Source organism: Cavia porcellus, unplaced genomic scaffold (genome assembly GCF_034190915.1).
Source record: "Cavia porcellus strain 051 isolate PalLab524CR breed Dunkin Hartley unplaced genomic scaffold, mCavPor4.1 scaffold_6, whole genome shotgun sequence".
Classification (NCBI taxonomy): domain Eukaryota; kingdom Metazoa; phylum Chordata; class Mammalia; order Rodentia; family Caviidae; genus Cavia; species Cavia porcellus.
In genome coordinates this window covers 83,487,136-83,507,027 of record NW_026947489.1, presented here as the reverse complement: position 1 = coordinate 83,507,027, position 19,892 = coordinate 83,487,136, and the positions used below count along the sequence as shown (strand labels likewise).

At 47.7% G+C, this 19,892-nt stretch overlaps 1 protein-coding gene across 20 annotated transcripts in view; it reads left to right on the top strand.

Annotated features, from left to right (window-relative positions):
• The window catches only part of Msi2 (musashi RNA binding protein 2), a 359,255-nt gene that overhangs the window by 53,027 nt on the left and 286,336 nt on the right, over window positions 1-19,892 (top strand). The window contains exon 5 of one of the 20 annotated variants that reach the window (XM_063251262.1): window positions 12,834-12,936. The exons of the other annotated variants lie outside the window; for them this stretch is intronic. Coding sequence (XP_063107332.1) covers window positions 12,834-12,936 — 103 coding nt within the window. The remainder of the gene's footprint in view (window positions 1-12,833; window positions 12,937-19,892) is intronic. 20 annotated transcript variants of the gene reach the window in all.

The window sequence follows — 19,892 nt, the reverse complement described above, 5'->3', positions numbered from 1 at the left end:
GTGTGGAAAACCGTTTTCACCTCCAGGCGTCTCTGATCAGTTGCATATGTCTTGGCCTCCTGGACTGCTAATCAGTGGGCGGGAGTGTGCACTCGATTAGCCATGTGTGTCAAGGCAGGGGAGGAGAGTGGAGGCATGTTTTGCTCCCTGTCTCCATCTCTTCAGCCTACACCACCGACTGAGATGATGATGTGTGGCGAATCCTATTTTAGATATTCTGATAAAAAAAGAGACAGAACCTCTGTCCTTGGGAAAATTATAGTTCTATCAGAGAGGCAGATAGATATATGCACAAAGATGACTTAATGTCTTAAAGAGTCCCAACTTTCTTAATTAGCTTTGTTAGCATAATTTAGTAGTAACTGCCCTGTCCACTCTCTCCCATTTTATTTTGGCATGCAGAGTAGATAGCACAGAAATGAACCTAGGTGGCAGGTAAAGAAGTCAAGACTGAGAGAGGGACTCATTTCCTGAGACAATGCAGTTGAGTCCTGGGCAGTGGGCATTTGGCATCAGGGAACCTTGGACTCAGGTCTGCCTCTCAGGAAAGCTGCTGTGAAGAGGGGTTTAAAGCAGGTAGGTAGGCCACGGATACGGCTTAGCAGCATGGCACCTGCCTGGAAAGCACAAAGTCTTGAAGTCGATTCCCAGTATGCCCTTACTAAATAAAGCAGGTAGAAAGGCAGATAAAGGGGAGCACATTTGTTATGGGGGAAGGGGATCTTTGAAATGAATCGGGGTGCAGTGAGGTTTCTCGCTGCTGCTGGCTGGTCATCTCCTTGGAGTCTTTTATTAGAATTTCCCTGTTTCAGATTCTCTCCTCATTTTTGGAGGGTTGTCCTCGTGCAAAGGAGCGCTCGGCTGGGGCTCTTGCCCTACTGATTCCTAAGGCCACTCCAGGCTCTGACTTGCAGATTGCTCCAGTTTACCCTTATAGCGGAGGACAGGGTGGGCTAGAGATGTGGCAGGCTGTTTCAGGCTGAGGTTTCACTGCTGTTCGCAGAAGTTTGGAGGGAGGGAGTGTGGGGGCCTCCTGTCTGAAACACGGCCTGCAGAGGACCTGATGTTGGAGAGCTCCTGGACACCCGTCTTCGAGTAAATGGGTCCCGAACAGCAAGTTTCCCCTGTGCTGCTTCCCAGTGTTGTTTTGCCCGTTATGTGCACCTGTGCTCCTTAAGACGCCGTGGCTGATTTGTCAGATGTAGAGTTCCCCATGTAGGTTACCAAGCGGCTGTTCCCGGAGAGAACAGCAGGAGGCTGGCTGGGGAGACAGCGCTCTCCTCGCAGTGTAATAGTGGTGTGGGTGGCTGAGGGCCCACGCTGCCTCTCCATCCTGGGGTACATGAGCCCAAAGGACCTGGGGGGAGCTGCCGCCTCGGCCTTGCCTTGATGGAGGTGGGTTGGGGGCAGCTGAGGGTGATGTTGGCAGGACTCTCTGCCCCTTGGTAGGCTGAGACAGTTGCCCAGGGGCCAGTGAAAGAGTAGAAATCACGGGGGAGGGGAGGCTGTGCTGACTCTGTGATTGGGGCCCTTGTTAGCATGCTCCAGTGCTGCATGGTTCAAGTCTACCCGCCGAGACTGAGCAGAATGACCTTCTCATGATCACACAAGTAGTTTGGTTGCACAGTTGGGACAGCAGCATGGGATGTCCCAGTTACTACTGGAAATAACAATCTTTCCTCAATTCGAGATGCATTTTGTTCACATTTGCATTTGAAAACCAGAACGCCTGTACAAATGGGTGGCATTAGGTCACAGTGGTGAACTTGCAGTCCATGAGGCCTTGGATCTACTCACGTATGGTAGAGTGTTGATAGCTTGCTTTCTATCTGGTTTTGTGCAAATTCCTTTGAATACATTTGCTCAGTTTAAGCCCAGACAAAGTAAAATCCTATTGAGTGGAAGGTTTGTAAACGTCCACGAGTGACGGGAAACCGTGTTCACCCCCAGCTTCGAGCCTCTCCTCTTGCTCTTCCCAGCTCTTTTGTTCCCAGGGACACAGGCTTGCTGCAGCTCAGGCACCTGCGGATTGGAGCTGGTGCCCAATCTCCAAGGAGCTGGCCTGTGAGTCCTCCCGCCCCTCCTTGCCAGGCCCTTCCTGCCGCCTCCCTGTCACTCTGGGCTTCTCTGGAACGACCATGCGACAGTGTGTCTTCCTTTGAGTGGTCACCAGGCTGCCGCCCACCAGTTTTCTGGACACTTGCTGCTGAACTGTGATCCGATCGAAAGCAACACAATTACTCTCTGCGGCTGGAGGGCAATTGTGAACACTTGCAGTCTGCCTTCTTGTTCAGTACTTGCCTGGAGTGTCTCTGAGAGGGTTGGAAAGGCGTCTCGAGCAGGGACGGTGATCTGTCTATGTGCTGGTTGGCGCTGTCGCTGGAATGGCAATGATCTGTGTTTTACCTCCCTTGGGGAGGGAAGGAGAAGTATTTTTATTTAGACTTTAGTGTGGGAGCTTGAATTGGGACGGAGGTAACGTGTGGCCTCCTTCTGGTGCCAGCCAGTTTGTAGCAGGAGAATAGGGAGGCTGGTTTGGTGGGGTGTGGGGTGCTGTTTGGGAGTTTCCCAGGGAGAAGACCTGAGGGTGGGCACACACAGCTCTTCTGCTGGGTAGCACAGCGCTCTGGGTAATATTCTAAGGTAGTCAGAGGGTCAGGGGTTTCTGGTCTCCTCCGAGGTGTGTAACGCCCAAAGGGATGGAGCATTCTTACAGAAATCTGACTCCTTTCTGCTGCCTTTGCCTTCCTAGAGTTAGTTGGAGGCTGCTTGAGGGATGTTACTAGCCTTTGTTGGAAGGTGTGGATCGATGGAGAGTGATTGGGCTGTCTTTACAGACAAGGAGTGGCTTGGGGTTAAGGAGAGGTGTCTCAGTTGCATTTTTCTTGTTGCTGGGACAAAATACCCAACACCCAAAATGAAGGAAGGAAAGGTTTATTTAGCTCACTGTTTGTGGAGGCTTCAGTCCATAAACAGCTGGCTCCAAGGCAGGGTGGCACAGCACTGGGGCAGCACTTCAAGGCAGCAGTTAGAGCAAAAGGGAACAAAACAAGCCTCTTCCCCTGCCTCATACTGTGCACAGGCCACTCCCCACTGCAGGGTGTGCCTAGTGCTCACCAAATCTTGTCCTCCTTTGCGCAGGATGAGGACATTTACAAAGAATCCTGCTCCCCGCTGAGTCTCTCAGCTAAACTACTGAACTTCTCAAGTGACACAGTGTATCAGCTATAACAAGAGGGGAAGGACCTGGACTCAGAAGGCTTTGCAGGGCCATATAGCCATTTCCTAGTGTTAGAAATAGATGGCTGAGCTTCCTTGTCCCCTGCTTCCTGCCCCCACCCCTTTCTTCTGGTCCCTCCTCACTCCTGCTGGTCCCCCTGGGATGGAGGTAAGGAAGGAGTGAGAACCCCCCATTGATTATCTTTCTCTGGGCTGTCGGGACTCTGTGAGTTTGGGGTCTGGGTAGTCTGTTACCTTCCTGTGGACTCTGAGGACCTTCCAGCTTCTGAGGTGGCTTGGTTCCTGCTGCAGCTCCCACTCTCCCCAGTGTGAGATCCTGGCAGCCAGCGTTCAAGAGGACTCAGAACCTGAGAATGGGGTATTTGCACACAATGGAGGCCTACTCTGCCATGAAGAAGGTTTAACTTGTGTCATTTGTAGGAAAATCTTGAGACTATGGTGTTGAATGAAATAAATCAGACACACAAGCCTAAATGTCACATGGCTTCTCTTATATGAGAGACTCAAATTATAAAGATCAAAATAAAAGATAGATAATAGGAAGCAGAGACGTAGATCTTTCTCAGATGGAAAGAGATCAACAGGTGGAGGAAAGGGGAAGGGAAGGGAGGGAAAGGGGGTGAAAAAAGGAATTAAGGTATGTTTCATACCTGTATCAGCTCGACACAAGGAATGTCAGCGTTGTGCCCTGCAAACGTGTACTACAGAAAAATTAAGACAATGAACATATAATCAAGTCATTCTTATTTTTGCGAGTAGAATCACTACAGCTCTTCAGGTATTGGGCTCAGAAGTGGCATGTCTCATATTTTTTATTTTATGTCCTTCAGTTATGTTTAGTCATGTTTACATTCTTACATGGGCCTTTAGACATTTTCTTTTCGTTAATGAGAATATTATTGATACTAAATTAAAGGCTAAAAATAATAAAATTATGCTTTCATACTTCTAGGAAGTAATGAAAATCCAAGTATTCTAGTGTCATTACATAAGGTAAACTTAAATAAAAAAGAAACCTGAGATCAGGATTAGAGTAGAAAAAAATACAATCACCCCTAGAAGCCCCCACCATAGCCTCCCCCTATGCCCCAGCCCTGCCACATTCATCTAAACATTGGTTCTAGTCCCCAGCCTCTCTGAGAGCTCTGTTACACCAGAACTTGGGCCAAACTTTCTCCTGGACGAAGCTGGAAAGTTCCCTCCCTGCCCTGCATTCTCAGACTGGCCTGCTCACTGGGGCTCTGTTTACCTAAGCAGCTGTCATATTTGTTCTTAAGAGGTACATGGAGAGCCAGGTGTAGTGGCACATACCTCTAATCTCAGCACTCTGGAGGCTGAGGCAGGAGGAGCTCCAGTTGTTCAAGGCCTGCCTAGACTATTTAGTGAGCTCAGGGTCAGCCTGAATTAACACAGCGAGAACCGGTCTCATAACAGTAATAACAACAACACCACAAATATAAACAGAGGTAAACAGGTACCTGGAGAGGGAAGGTGAGCTGGAAAGGGAGATGTGGTCTGATGAGCAAGGGTTGTGCTGCCTATGTTCTTATTTTTATTCTGGGAATTCCTCCAGAGAAATTCTCTGCACTGGGCTGGGCATATTCTAGATTTAGACTCTGCTCAAGAAGGGCAGGGTCTGTTCCCACTTTGCCTGCAGTACTGAGAGCAGGCTCAGGAACTTCGGAGACAGGACGCCCTGTGTGCTATTGCTACGGCCACAAGGGCGGGAGGCAGCTGTCCCGTGTCCTGTCGACTAGGTGTCCTCCATACAAGCCAGGGTCGGGCTTTGGCCCTCAGAGTCCTATTAGAACCTGAATGGAAAAATTTATTCCTGTTTCAGGAAAGAGCAAGAAAAATATTTGTTCCCATCATCAAAGTGGAAATTTAAGTCAATGACAATGGAAACTATTTCTGGCCATTCACATACTAGAGAGAGGAGGGGGTAGGTTGATTCAAACAGGGCGGAAGAATTCAGACACTGTAAATTTTAGGGGTGAAATAACAGCATAGAAATAAAAACTCCCCGAGGAAACATAAACCAGCCTTTAATCACATATAAACAAACCATGCACCATTCCCTTGCCGGAGCCCGTGACTCTGCTGCGAGCTGTTGGGTTTGCCCTAGGCTGTTGGAGCGAGGTGCTCTGCAGGAGGACTCCACTACTCAAGGGGAAGGGTTGGGTTTTCTCCTCCTCTTCAGAAGGCCTTGCTGTTGGGTGTGACCTCTAATTTCAGCTACTCGGGAGACTGAGGCAGAAGAATCAAAAGCACCCTACTAGCTTGGGAAATTTAGCAACACCGTGTCTCCAAAACAAAATAAAAACCTCCCCAAAACAAAGATGTAGCTCAGTGGTGGAGCACTGAGGCCCTACATTCAATCCCCAGCCTTTATTTTAGAAGAGCCCTGTTTGATGATACCAGACAATGTCTCCAAGCACTTGGCCACCAGGCTATCCCTTCGTGACCTCCTTCCTTCCCTGCTCACTGTTTGCAGCTGGAAAACCTGATTGTGATTGTTGTAGGTCTTTAAGTTATCGGAACACCTGTAGGTGTCCAGGAGAATGTGAGTTTGGCTGCCCGTGACCAAAGGCTGCTGTTGGTAGGTTGTGTGCTACCTTTTGTGTTGGTTGATGGGGAAAATCAGCTGAGAATATTATTAATCCAGTGGGTAGAGGAGGGAGATTTAGATGCAAGATGGGCTGTTGGCTGGTAATGTATACAAGGGTTCATCTTCTTCATCTCATTACTTGTGTGAACATTTGCTAAAAAAAAAAAAAAAAAAAAAAAAAAAAACCCAGCAAATAAAAGAAGCAAGCAACCCCAGGACACACCTTCTGTCACCCCTCGTATGAAGTGTGGTCTTGCTCCCCAGTCCCTTTCCCACACACTGGTCCTGCAGTGTTTCAGGTTTTGAATCCTGTGGGAAATTGGAGGAGAAAAAGATGAGACAGGTTTTTCAGCCTTTTGATGGAGAGCATTACTTTTCCTATGGGTTTCGAGAGATCCCAGTCTGAGAACATTTTGGGTTTCCCCTGTACCCAAGTGTGGCTGAGCTCAGTGTGGGACGAGGGACATTGGAGGCCAGCTAGACACTTGGCTGGCGCCTTCTGGGGTCCCATTTCCCCTTGAGAGTCTTCGTTGCTGGCCCCGCAACCTCCCCATGGCTGCTCCCTCCTTGCGATGGGCCCCCCTGCTTCTAAGTGGGGTTGTGGTACCTGCTGACCATTAGCGGCACAACCTGCCCTTTGGAGGGACAGTGGCCTAAGCCAGCGCCTGGTGACCTCCACAGGAGTTGCGAGGACAGGCCGGGCAAGAGGGGATGGAAACACAGAGCCATCTGCTGTGCCCAAGGGCTCTGGAGAGCCCTGTGCGATGGACCACAGTGTGGCTGTTTGTAGCATAGCGTTTGCTAATTAGAAAAGCCTTAGAGGTTTTGCATCCTTGCACGAATTCACCATTCACTTGTTCCTGTTTCTGAGGAGCATTCTTCCCACAAGTTCTTGTGCGATGGTGTTTTCTTTTTGGTAATGGCTCAATTTACCCGATAACTACCTGTACAGCTCAATTTACCTGTGCAACTACCTTTTTTTTTTTTTTGTCTTTTTCGTTTTTATCGGTACCAGGGATCGAACTCATGACTGCCTGCTTGCAGGGCAGGCGCGCTTATGCCGCTGAGCTAAATCCCCAGCCCCTGTGCAGCTGTTTTGTTTGAAGGTTTTTAGATGACGTTAGGAGGAGGAGCGGGCAGTGGCTGACCTTAAGGATGATGGGAGGAGTCTCAGGCCTGGATGCAGAGGTGGCCACCAGAGTCTTTGAGTCACCAAATGGTCTTACTAGCTGTGCTCTGTCCTGGTCAGGAATGATCACCTCCGTCCCTGTTGTGTGTTTGTTCAGTTGTCCTTCTTAGCTCTTGGCTCACTGGGGAGGTATGTTGGGGGGAGCTGCCCCTACGGTCTCCCAAGTGGCTGCTTCTCATGGTGGTGAACACTTGGCTTTGTCTTGTCACCTGAAACTTCTCTTCTTCCTGGCTCAGGGCTAGTGTTTTGTCTCAGTTTGGCTGTGTAGGGAACTCATGGCTACCTTTTTGGGTGACCTATGGCCAAGAAGGGTTTGCAACAGGTGCTATCCCTACCTCTCTGACTGACTCATTGCGTGATCTCAGACTTGTTTTTTTTGAGCTGGAGCTGAAACTGACTCGGGCCACAGACACCTGACCAGTGTCCTTTGCAACTCACTTGTGACCTGGAGGAAGGAGCTCAGTTTCGAATGCTGTTAAAATAATCACTGTCTCTCGGGATCTAGAGAGGTGGCCTTGGTGAGCCGTGTGCTGCTTAGGGGCTGTCTTCTGGCACGAGTGCTCCTTTACCAGAGTGCGACTCTGCAGCACACTGGCATTTGGTGGCTGTCCCTTGTTTCTACCCCTCTGCTGCCTGGGCTGGCGCCACCATCCTCTCTTCCCTGACATTGGGGCGGTCTCCCTGGATGTCCACCTGGACATCTCCTCCCTCTTGCTTCTTCCTGTATATTTTCCTGTATATTGTCCAGTGGCCCTTGGTACATCTGGGAGTGTGCTCATATTCCTGCCAGTTCCATTTCATTCTTCACAGCTCGTGATGCCTTTGGCTGCCAGGTGGGAGCTCTTCTGTAAAGTTTCCCCATTTTGCTGTGTCTCTGACACAGGCCTCAGTTGTCAGCTCTGCTCTTGCCTGGCTGTCATATACGTGTCTCAGTTGGGGGCTGTTCCAGAGCGTTCCCTCCTGGTTCCTGCATCCAGGATTTTGCACCTGGTGAACTCTGTGCCTGAGCTGTTCACCTGTCTGGTTAAGGAGGCTTCGGTTTCCCCTTTCATGTGAAACCCCCATGTCTTTGTTTCCCTGTGCTGCTTTTGTAGTTCTATCCCACCTTGTTACCATGCCCTACAAGACTACAGACCCTTATTTGCAATTCTGATGTCCAGAAAGTTCTAAAAACCAAAGGTTTTGAGATCTCACTTCATGCAAGATTTGACCCAAACCGTCTTGAGATTCTGCAGTGGTTTTTGGTCCTACTTGGCGTGACTGTTGATGGATTTTCCAGGGAAAATGCCAACAGTTTGACTGCAGGTGCTGCCCAACCCAGGTCAGGGTGGGGAGATTGATGCTGTTCTGCATGATAAATGCACCTGTTGTCTGTGGAAACCGGAAGCCTCTAAATCCAAGTCTGTGTGGCCAGAACATTTTTGGCTGAGGGAATTTGGGCTTGGATTTATCCGTTCAAGATGAGCTTTTCCTATGGGACAGTGAGGGCCTTGGACTGTGTCCTTGGGCAATATTTTATGTTTCCTTAGTCTTCAAGAGTTACCGGCACTGGGAGAATAAATACCTCCGTAGAAAACATTTATTGGATGAATTGATAATAATAGCTACTATTTGTTATCATTTACTAAGTGCTTATTGTGGGCCACGCTCTCTTCTGAAAGCTTTGTTTTCTCTCATTGACCCTTCTCACAGTCCTGATGTATAGATGATTTGAAAACTTGAGGCCTGTACTTAAGTCACTTGCTCAGAGACACATGGCAGAGAAATGGAGAGGTGCGTTGTGAATTCAGGAAGCCTGAGTTTTAACCATGCTGTCCCAGAGAAGGAATGAGAGTGTTGTACTTAGGGGCTGAAGGACGGTGTGGAAGTGATCGGAAAGACTGTCCCTTGGTGCACTGCAGTCTGCATTTCTGCTCTCACAGAGTTGGAACAGTGTAGCTCATTGGAGAGTGTTTCCAGTAGAGTGATAAACTGATCAGATGTGGGAATTAAAAAAGAAAGGTCCAGTGGTTATTGAACGTTCCGTGGACTGCTAGCTGGAGTTCTGCACTTACAGATGTGGGCCATCCAGTGGAAGTAATGGTTGTCTTCGTGCTCATCTGGCCCATCAGCTCAAATCATGACAACCCTGAGGCCCAGAGAAATACATTGACTTGCGTGAAGTCACACAGCCAGAGACCTCTATCTCATATTCCTCTGTGGTGACTTCTCTCTTGCTTCAGAGAGGTGCCTGGAATGAGGGCAAAGTAGATCTGTGGTTTTTAGCTCACAGCTGTGGCAACTCAAGCTTTGGCTTGTGAGCTTGCTGGTTGACCACCCAACTCATGATTTGTAGTTTGGTGCTAGAAATGGTTTATTCAACCTGTGTAGTCTTGGTGGCATTGAGGAATAGTGTGGATTGGGGGCCCCATCTTTTGCTCCTGTTCAGAGCTATAAGTAGGTAAACTGATGATTTGTATCTTTTTCACCATTAGAGTGGTGGCTGGTTTTACAATCTTGTCTAAAACAGTGGGTTATTTGTTGGTGAGACTGGGCTTGGGAGACCCAGGCTAGTGGATGTAGTTGGGGTATGAGGCACTGGTAGTGCAGGTTCATCTTTCTGCTCAGAACGAGACATTTATCTTTGGCCATGGTACTCGTGAATCTGGGAGTTCATGCCAGGCGTGTAGATCCAGTCTAAGCTGATAGTTCTTACCTCTGCAGTTGGAGTCTATGTTTCTCAGTGAGGAAGTCCAGTGTCTCCTCTCCACCCCTTGGAAGTCAGGTCAGTATGTGGTGATGGAGCACAGATTTTTGTATAATTTCTTTAAATTTGTGCTTTTCTCAGAAAGTTCATGCTCTAAAAGAAAAATACACTGGCTCAAAAATAATAAAATTACTACTTGATAATAATATCTTTTGAAATGCCACTATTGGTTATCCATCCATCCATCCATCCATCCATCCATCTATATCCTTCCATTCATTTATCCATCCATCTGGGCTTTTCCAATGCATCTAGATATAACTGTATATATTTCTGTTTTAAAAAACTTGAATCTCATTGTACATTTAGGCCACACAAAAGTAGACCATATCATAGGAAACACATAGCTCTCTAGCTTTTGCCCTTGCTGTTTCACCTAGCAAACCCACCTCTGCAGCAACTCTCCATGGGCTGCACAACACTGTAGGCATATAACTCATCTCAGTAATCCTCAGTGTTCGGACAGCTCCCTGTCTCAGCTTTGCCCATATAAACGTTCTTGAATGGCCTTTTAAAAACTCCACTTGTCCGATTATTACTCCTTAAGTATGAGCAGTGCTTGGTATGCTACCTGTTAGTATGGAATCGCGGGGTCAGAGTTTCTGTTTGGTCTTTGGACAGTGGGAGGATGGAGAACAGAGCCGTTGATGCATTCTTGCCAGGTTATAGAGCTGACTTTCAGTTGTCTCCTTGATTCCTCCATCATTAACCCTTGGGCTCCCCCTCCCTCCACAGGGCTGTAAATTCACTGTCAGTAAGATAGTTGTGAATGATGCATTAGGTCTCCTGTGGGCTGGGGGGAGGAGAGCCTCAGCTGGGGTGCACCCTGGGATCGTGCCGTGGGTGGCACTCAGTGACCATGTACCTGCAGGACGCTGAGAATATGGGTTACTTCCCCTCCCAAGAATGCGAATCAGGCTTTTTTCAATTTTTTCTGCAACACAGCTCTACATTTTGCAGAAATAGGATTATTAGAAGAGGTTTTTAGCACCTCTGACTGCATTTGGAAAAAAGCTGTATTTCCTTTGGCTTGGCTGTAAAAGACAAGCAAATAATTTTTTTTTTCTTTGCAAAAAGGTAAATTGTAATATTTTGCATTCCCAAGAGCGTGTTCTGTCCTTTAAACTCAGAGTGTTCAACAGTACATTATTTGATTTCTTCTAACAATACCCTTGTGTGGGAGGCCTGTATAAACTTCCATTATGGGCAAACAACCTGGTAAGCCTGAACTCCGAACTGTGTAATTTCTCACCCATCTGGGTGGGCCAGCAACCAGTGGTGGGGTTTGGCTGGGGGTACGGAGGGAATCACTGAGGATGTAAAGGGCCTTCTTTCTCAAAGCCTTATTTACATGAGCTGGTGAAAAAGGGTTTGTCTGCCTCCCCCTTCCCTCCTGTGTTTGAGTGCCTGGCGAAGAGGAGCCCGTGTGCACAATGAATGGTCTCAGGCTGTTGAAAGCATAATCAAATCAGAACCCTCATTTTCTGGGTTACGTAATTTTGCAGAACGGACACAGAGGCTCCTGGGAGAAACTGTCTGTCCTCCTGTTAATTTTAAGGTCCATTTATAAAATTAGAAGCTGTGTTGAACAGATGAATGCTAAGTGGAACTCGCATTAACGCTGATGCGGAGGGGTGGTCCAGTAGCCTTATTTAACCTTTCTTCATCTCAGAGGTTGGTGGCCTTTTTGCCTATGGCGCCTTTATGGAAACAGTGCTAAATATAGCTCCTGTTTGTTGTTGAATAATGACTCGGGAGGGCGGATGGTAGGGTTTCCAACTTCTTTCAGTCATCAAACTGGACAGAAGACGTCCTGTCCACAGGGTAACTATGCAGCCCAGCACTGGGGCTGTGGCTGCTGTTTACTGTGGCTCCGGGCTTAGCAAATGATAAATAGGGTGTTGTCTCTCTGTCCTTGTCCTCCCTGCTGGCACCCCAGAGCCTCTGATGACTTGCTAACCTGTAAACAGGTAAAAGCTCCCTGCCCACTTCAGGTCCTGGTAGGGCTCCAGTCTCTCAGGTGTTCCTTGATGAAGGCCTGGCAGGGCTGGAGGGTGGATAGCTTCCAAAAGTGCCTTCGGGTTTCTTTCTGTTTGGTTCGGGATGCATGCTAGTGTGGTAGTAGGAACATTGGCCGGGCAGGCCCTGGAGTTCAAGTTTTCATTGCCTTTGACCTTGAGCTAGACTTGGGTTTTTGTTTTTGGTCAAGTGAGGGATTGGATTGAATTCTTTCCCTGCCCAAAGAAGTTTTGTCCCTGGTATTCCAGAGCGGCTCAAAGTAAACACTGAGACTTTTGGAAGGGCTGACCAAGGCGTGCTCTGCTGTTTTCCCTTCTGTGTTTTCCTGTGGTCCTTGCTTACCCCCAGCCCTCTGCAGACCTCAGAGTCATCTGAGCTAGAGGAGACTGAAGGGTGGCGTCTTTCAAGTAGCTTCTTGGGATGCCAAGTAATGGAGGGGAGTTGGATTGCTAAGACAGAGGGAGTACGGGAGCTGCATGGGACTGTCACCTTGGGGTTGCCAAGGAAACCTGGCCTGGAAAGCCCCCTTTGGATTGTACAGGAGGACTTCTGCTGCCACTTGCCAGAGACACTTGGAAGCTCTTGAGAGAGGCATGTGCAGTGCAGCTGTGCGTGGTAGCCACTGTGACTGCTAGAGCCCCATCTTGTGATGGGGGATGCCTGATGTGTGACTGTCCTGTGTGCTCCTCAGTGTCAGTGCTCCAGGATGCTCAGGGCCATCCTGGAGCAGCGGAGTCCTGTCAACCATCCCAAGGGCCTGGAGAACAAGCTTCTGTAATCCTGTCCATTTTGCACTCTTACACCACAGAGCACCAGCTCACTGGAAGGCTGTTTGCGTAGACTCCACTGCCTCCTTTTTATGAAGCTGCTGTTTCTTGAGGTGCTTTTAAGGCTATAACCTTGATTTTAAAATTATGCTAAAAATGGATCTGTCCATCGCCTTTTTTGTATGCTTCTCTTGCATAGAGATTTAGTAACGTGAAACATTTGGTTCTCAAAGACTGATAAACTTTTTTTTCCTTTTGATACAGAAAAATTTTAGTTGATCCTGCTGCCTTTTACACTTGGGCTGCCAGGAAGCTTAGAGTCCAGTTGGAGAAGAGTCACAGCAAGTCTCTTGGTTTTGTTACTGATGTATTTGTTGTACCTCTTTTCTAAAACATAATTTTTAAAAATGTAGTTGTATTGCTGGTTGTATGTCACATTGTCATCTCAAAACATTTGTCTTTGTTCAAACAAGTGGGTAAAGAATACTTACAACACGAATGTACAGTAAATAAAAGAAAAAGCACAAGGATTTCATGCAGTTAGGGAAGCTTTAGAATAGAAAAACTTTCTGAGATTGAGACTGAACGACTTATCAGCTTAGGAGCTGGACTGCTGAGGCTGCCACCCTGGCTCTATCAGTTTACTAGCTGTGTGATCCAGGCATGTTACTTGAATCCTCTGTTTCTCATTTTGCACATATGTAAAATGGGAAGATGTCCGTCAGAGCACTGCTGTGAGGATTAGATGGGCTCATACATAAGACATGAAGAAATGTCTCCTGCTCATATAGGCACAGCCGGTAATCTGCTACCTATGACTAGCAGATTATTTTATAGTATTATTTAGTTGACTGTGCAAATTTCACAGCAATATTTGAGCTCTTTTGTCCCTTTCTTCCAGTTTTGATTTCTTTACAGACTTCTTGATGTGCTAGGCCAGCTTTTTCCCGGTCTAATTAGGCAAGGTGCGGTCTGTAACTTAAAAAAAATTTTAATAGGGAAGAAAAAAGCTTTGCCCTCTGGGTCTGGCATATGTTTCCCGAAGATCAAGGGAAAGATGAAGGGCTTTCTTCTGTCTCCAGCCACCATGTGATCCATTTGGCTTGTTGGTGGGAGCTGCACCCCAGCCTGTCACTTTGGTAGGCCCGGGTTCTTCTTGGTGCCTCAGTTTCCCTACAGTACCTTGAGGGTCTGTTCTATGCCACTGTTACTCGCAGGATGCAGAGGCCTGCTCTGCCTTGCCCAAGCATATGAAAGCTTAAGCCCCTCCTCGGCTGTCTTGTGCCTTTTTCCTGTGTTGGAAATAAGATAACCAAAATGAGAGGAGGTTTAGAAAGTTAAAAGTTCCCTGAGATGGAAAAATTTTGATGCCTCTTCATTTCTCAATCTTTGATAGAGGCACAGTGCTGATGAAACTGGAGATTTGCTTCTTTGGTGAGCTGTCTCAGTGGTCACTGAAGGTGTGTGCAGGAGGCTCAGCCCAGGGGTCAACTGAGGACAGGTGGGTGGCTAGGGAATGCAGGACTTGAAGCAGTGCTCCCTGAGATCCTGTTCAAGTGTTTCCTCCGGTAGACTGAGCCAAGCAACAGTTTGGGCAGAGAAGCAAGCTAAGGCTGGTAGGAGATGCTGAACTATGGATTTAGCAGCAATTAAACAAAGACTTGGGCAAGTGGATTTTTTAAAATAGTGCCCTGTAGTTACCCTTTGTTCTTGGTAGATAATTTAAAATAAGTATAGTCTTTTTCTATTAGCTGGCTGCTGGGCCAGAGTTGCACATATTTGTTTTTGTGACTAATCTTCTGCATTGCACAGAAATTCATCAGTGCCAGGATGTCTTTGTGGGCATCTTTTGGCTTTGCTACACCTCCTCCCCCAGCCACTTTTTCTCTGGCAGTCAGCAAGTGTGAATGCCTGGATTTTCCTCTGACGTGTACAGTGTAGCAACTGAGTGATGCCTTTGTAGCCGTGGTGGGACACCCTGGCATCCTGCATCCACCCCTGTCCTGTAGTCCTCAGGATTGGCTTGGAACTTGGAAGAGGGTTGGCCTGCTTCCTGTCCCCCCACCAGTCTGCCCCTATATTGGACGAGAACATCTGTGCACCGGAAGTGCCCAGCCTCCCATGGAGTGGACGGGGGTCTGCTGGGTTTTCATCAGCCACTTCACCACAAGAGAAGCACTTGATGAACTCTCCCTGGAACCCTCAGAGAAGCACTTCCTATAGATCCCTCTTCTATTTTGTTTTCTTGAAGATGGAAAACAGATATGATTCCTGTGTTTATCTTATGGCATCTTGAGAGGCATCATATGTATATATACATATTTCTGAGAGTGTCTTATAGAAGCAGTATATATTTTTGTATTTGTTGGTGTCCACAGGCCAGATCTGTTCACCACCTGTTTCCACAAAGTCTTTACTGGAACCCAGCCACTCATATCTCTGTGTTTTCTCCAGTAACATGGTGGCATCCAACAGCAGAGCTGAGTGGTTGTGACAGATGGTGAGGGATACAGGCTGAGCCTTTCTGCCTGGCCCTGTATAGGAAGTGTGCTGACTGCTGGTGAGCCTGCGAGGGGCCTGGTGTTTTAGGCACTGGGGAGGTCCAGGGGAGCTGGACAGAGTTTTGCCAGTGGAACATGAACAGACTCGTGTATGACATGTCAGTTAGTGAGAAGCACTGTGAACCATCAGGGCAGGGAGACTGGACTGGGTATGGGGAGAGTGCTCTTAGGATGGTCAGGCCAGGTCCTTATGGGGGCTCACTGAGGAAAGCGCTCTGCCTGGAGGCCAGCTGAGCAGTAGTAAGGGGGTCTGTGTGGATTGAAGTAGGGGCTCATGGGAGGAGCTGAGCTGGGAAGGGCGGGAGGAACAGATCACATCCAGCCTGGTGAGTACCTAGTACTTGCTATGTGTGCAAAGGGCGGCCCAGGACAGCAAGAGGGGACTCCCATCCTGGAAGGAGCCCTGTTGTCAGGGGCAATTAGAAGCTGCTGTGCTCGCTTGTCCAAGGCGCAGGTGGCCATGAGACAGGTGGGAAGAAGTCGTTGCCTCTTGGATTTGGTGGAGATGAGAATGCGAAAGTGTGGAGAAGGGAAACTCAAGAATAAGGCTGGGGTTTACACCTCACCAGCTAGGAGCGCTTTTCTTTCCTTGGGAGGGCTGGAAGGGACAGTGGTGAGGGCAAAAGTCAGTGTTTGGGAACTTCTTTCCCCCACTGTCTGCCCCGTACTCATTTCCTCAGGCAGAGAGGAGTTTACTCCTCTTTTATGCCTTATTTTTGGGAGATGCAGATGATGCTACAATAGTTAGTTCATCTGTGTTACAGACAGGAGACTAAACCTGCATTGCACTATCAGAAAACGCATCTAGGTAAATACGTTTCCTCTGTTTGGAGACATATTTCTTGCTCCTATTTTTTAATTAAAAATTTAAAAGTGATACATAAAAACATCAGATTGTATATACTGAGGGTAGCGTGTGATGTTTCAGTGCAAATATACATTGTGTAATACTCAAATCCAACCTGCTATCACTGTTTTCTTACTCCGTAGCTACTCTGGAAGGCAAACAAGGCTAGAATAGGCTGATTGGGGCTGGCATTTTTCATCTCTAGTTTTTCAAGGCTGATTATTTCCTGGTGAGGTTTTCTTTTTAGGGAAACGTGCTAGTTTTCACATACAGAATTTGAAAAGATCTGAAAGGAACCATGTAATGAGCTCTTATATACCAGGATCCAAAATCTATATTTGTTATCTACCGCTGCATAACAAATTTCCCTAGAATTTAGCAAATTAAATAGCAAGCATTTGTTATTTCATATACTGTCTGAAGGACAGGGCCTGGAGAGAGCTTATTACCATAACAGGAGCCCTGGCCCAGGGTCCAGGCAAAGGTTCTGCATGGCAGTCACCCAAAGGCCTGATGGGTCTCTGAGCCTCAGTGCTGCTGGGTCCTCTCCACAGGGACCTCTCCCTATGGAGGCTGTGGCATATCTTTACTGCAGCTAACTTCCCTGGAATTTAACAACTCCCAATTTTCTGCTCTTAAGATTCCCTCCAAGACTTGGTATTTTAACTTAGATCTCTAGGTGAGGAAACTGAGGCTCAGGGAGCTTAGTTAACTCATTCACAGTTACACAGGAGCCGTACGGAAAAGGTGTTGCTTACGTTTTTCTAATGCTCTGATCTGGGATTGACTCTCTTTGGGACCAGTAATGTTTCACTGACCTGTCCCATGGTCTGGGTATAATCAGCCCATTGTCTTTGAGACTCACTCCTACGGCTTAGTTCCTTGCCTCCGCCAGCTCCTGTGGCCACAAGGCTGGGATTCTCCTCTGGGAAAGCCTTGCCTCTGTCATGGTGGCCCTGGGGCTCAGGCTGGCAAGGGTCCCTGTTGGACGTTGCTGTTGTATTTACCACCTTGGCAGTGAGCGGCTGGGGTCAGCACCACAGCTGCGTCCTTGGCCAGGCTGTGGCTTGGGTCGGGGACCCTTTTCACGGTGTGCATTGGTTTGTTCTCAAGCCAGGACAGCAGCTTCTTTGTTTTCAGAAGTAAAGGCTATTAATATTTTTTTTCTAAATTAGAAAAGGAATGCTTGCTTCTTAACAGAAGATTCAAAACATATGGGAAAGTGCAGAATAATCAGTGTGTTAGTGTATTACCATTTTTGTGTGTATATGTATAGATATTTAAAAACAGAAATAGAAAGAACCCTGGAGTTGGAATGGTTATTGTATCTGTGTGTGTATGTGTACATGTACTCAAATTCTTCATTAATTAACAGTACTTCATAATAATTTTCATGTGATTCCTTGGTTGTAGCATGATTTTTAATTGCTGTATATCCCTTCATCTTCATACAAAATATAGGTGTATTTTAAATATACCTATATGCCAAGCACAAGATGTAGAAAGGTTTAATTGTCTGTTTAATTGTCCCTGTTTTTTTCTTTTTCTTCTTGGTTTTTTGAGACAAGGTCTCACTACTTATTTTACACTGCCCTTGAACTCACTGTGTAGTCCAGGCTTGCCTTGAACTTGCAGTGATCCATCTGCCTTAGCTGGTATTACAGATGTGCACCACCACACCTGGTTTAAGGATTTAATTTCACACCACATGGGTAGCATAGGGTGGAGAGGAGAGAAGGTTTTAATGTTACAGAGCAAGGATTCGAGCCCTAGTTTTGTCATTTATCTGAACATGTGCACGGTGCTGTGTACTGTACAGTTGTAAGGGTTGATGAGACCATGCCTCTACTGATCTGTAAATTGCAAAACAAAGTCAGTGATTTTTGTTGAAGACCCTGGCTCTGTGTTTTCCGGAGGTGACATTTGCATGTTTTCTGGTTAGATTGGATGGCTGTTCCTTGGGAAAGCTAGACAAGGTGGGGGTGGCCTCAGGAAGTTTTAATGGTGAAGGAGACAGGTGCAGGGGGCAGACTTGGGTATCACTGTGGTGTGGGGTGCCAGGGCCTGGCTAAACTTTTCCCAGCCAGAATTTGGGGGTACTGTGGGCCCTGTGGATGATCAGCTGGAGCATGGGCTTTCTCGGACACACCTGTGACAGGAAGAGAGCAGGATCTAGGTCAGGGAGTGACTTTGCTACTAGGACTTGGCAAGTCGCAGCTGGCGAATGTGCATGGTGGGATGCATCCTGTAAGGAGAGGTGTTCTGCAGCTGTGCACTGCCACTGATTCCAGCTGGGGCTTCTCTAGGAGGAGCAGTAGAGGAGATGCAGTCGTCCTGAGTTAAGAGAGAGCAGGGCAGGGTAGAGGCGGCCCCAAGGGTGATGTGGCAGCCAGCTGGTCTTGTTTACTTTGATCCTCTTAGCCACCTTGCTTCTGTTGATGTCCTGTTCTCAGCACTCAGTGTGTTATGCGGCATATAGGAGGTGCTCAGTAAATGAGCAGGGACCAAGTGACAGGAAAGAAAAATGACCAGGCAGGCCCAAGATGATTCAAGGTGATTGGGCGAGGAACAAAAAAGGCTCAAGGACAAAGGTATCAGAGAATGGATGGGACCTGGTTCCAGTTCCTCCTTCCCAGCTGTGCTGTTGTTGGCTCATTTTGCCCCCCTAACAAGTGGTGATGGCACTCTCGCCCTTCCAGGTTGGGGACCTGGGAAAAGGGATGTGCATTGTGGTGTCCCTGAGGTCTGGTACACAGGACACAGCAGGCAGCCATCCTGGGAACAAACTGAGGTGTTGGTGGCAAAGGCCGAGCAGCTGCATCTTTGGAATCCAATGAAAAGTGGGGCACATGGCCATCCTGTGCCCGTATTTCTATTCAGGTGTCTATGGGAGCATAAATAAAAGAGTGAGTAGCTTGGCTGGCCCTGCACAGACTTGCTACATACTACCAGTAGCTTGGGGATCCTGAAGGCTGCGTAACTCATAGCCTCTCTGCCTTATTGGTGCTGAAACTGCGCTTCCTCGTTTGGGCCCCTGCTCTTAGGCTTTTTGTCAAGCTTGCCACTGTTGGGTGCTTGCTGAGTTTCACACAAAGCAGATAGATAATGTGGGCCCAGAGCTCCTGGGGCAACTGTCCTCCCTCCTGTCCTCCCTCCCTGCCTTTATCTTCAGGGCCTGTGAGATGCTGAGAGGGACCAGCCCCTTAGCTGCTCTTTGTCTTCCTTGTCTCCTCTGCCAGGAGAGTCCTTTATTTGTTCCTTACTGCAACTGGCCTCTGAAGATCTTTCCAGATCAATTTGGCTTGTCAGGGGTGCCAGGCTTAAGTTTTTAGACTTCTAAAGAAAAAAGGGGTGGGGGGATGCGGGGGATCAGACTTTTCTCTTTGTGGCTTTCAGAAGAAAATCATGTGCGTTAAAATAAATGATGCAAATATCTGTATTTGATGTATCAAAGAGACAAATGGCATAAATGCAGATTATAGGGTATTGCTTAGAACTGTCCATCACCCATGGGCTCCTGGGAAGGCATGAGGCAAGCCAAGCGCCAGCCTGTTCTTCCAAGCAGTGGCTTCGCTTTTGGGCGGTCTCCAGGGGGTCGGCATATTTAGGTCATTGTCTCCTGGATTGACTCAGGATCCTCTTAACAGACAGCCAGTTTTCCACGTGTCTCATCTTGCATGCATGCTCAGAAATGAAGGACCATTTCCATTTCCATTTTCTGCCATTTGACCAGCCCAGGGTTTTTCCATCTCCATGTGTGCGACTCCTTCAGGCTTGAAGACAGGCAGGTTTGGTATGCTCTGCTCCTCCTCCCCGTGCCTCTTTTTCTAGGGTTTGCTGCAGGTTTGAACTTGCTGTGCTGTTGGGGATGGTGGTCCATGGTGGAAAAGGTTAAGTGTGGTTTCCCTTGCTCCT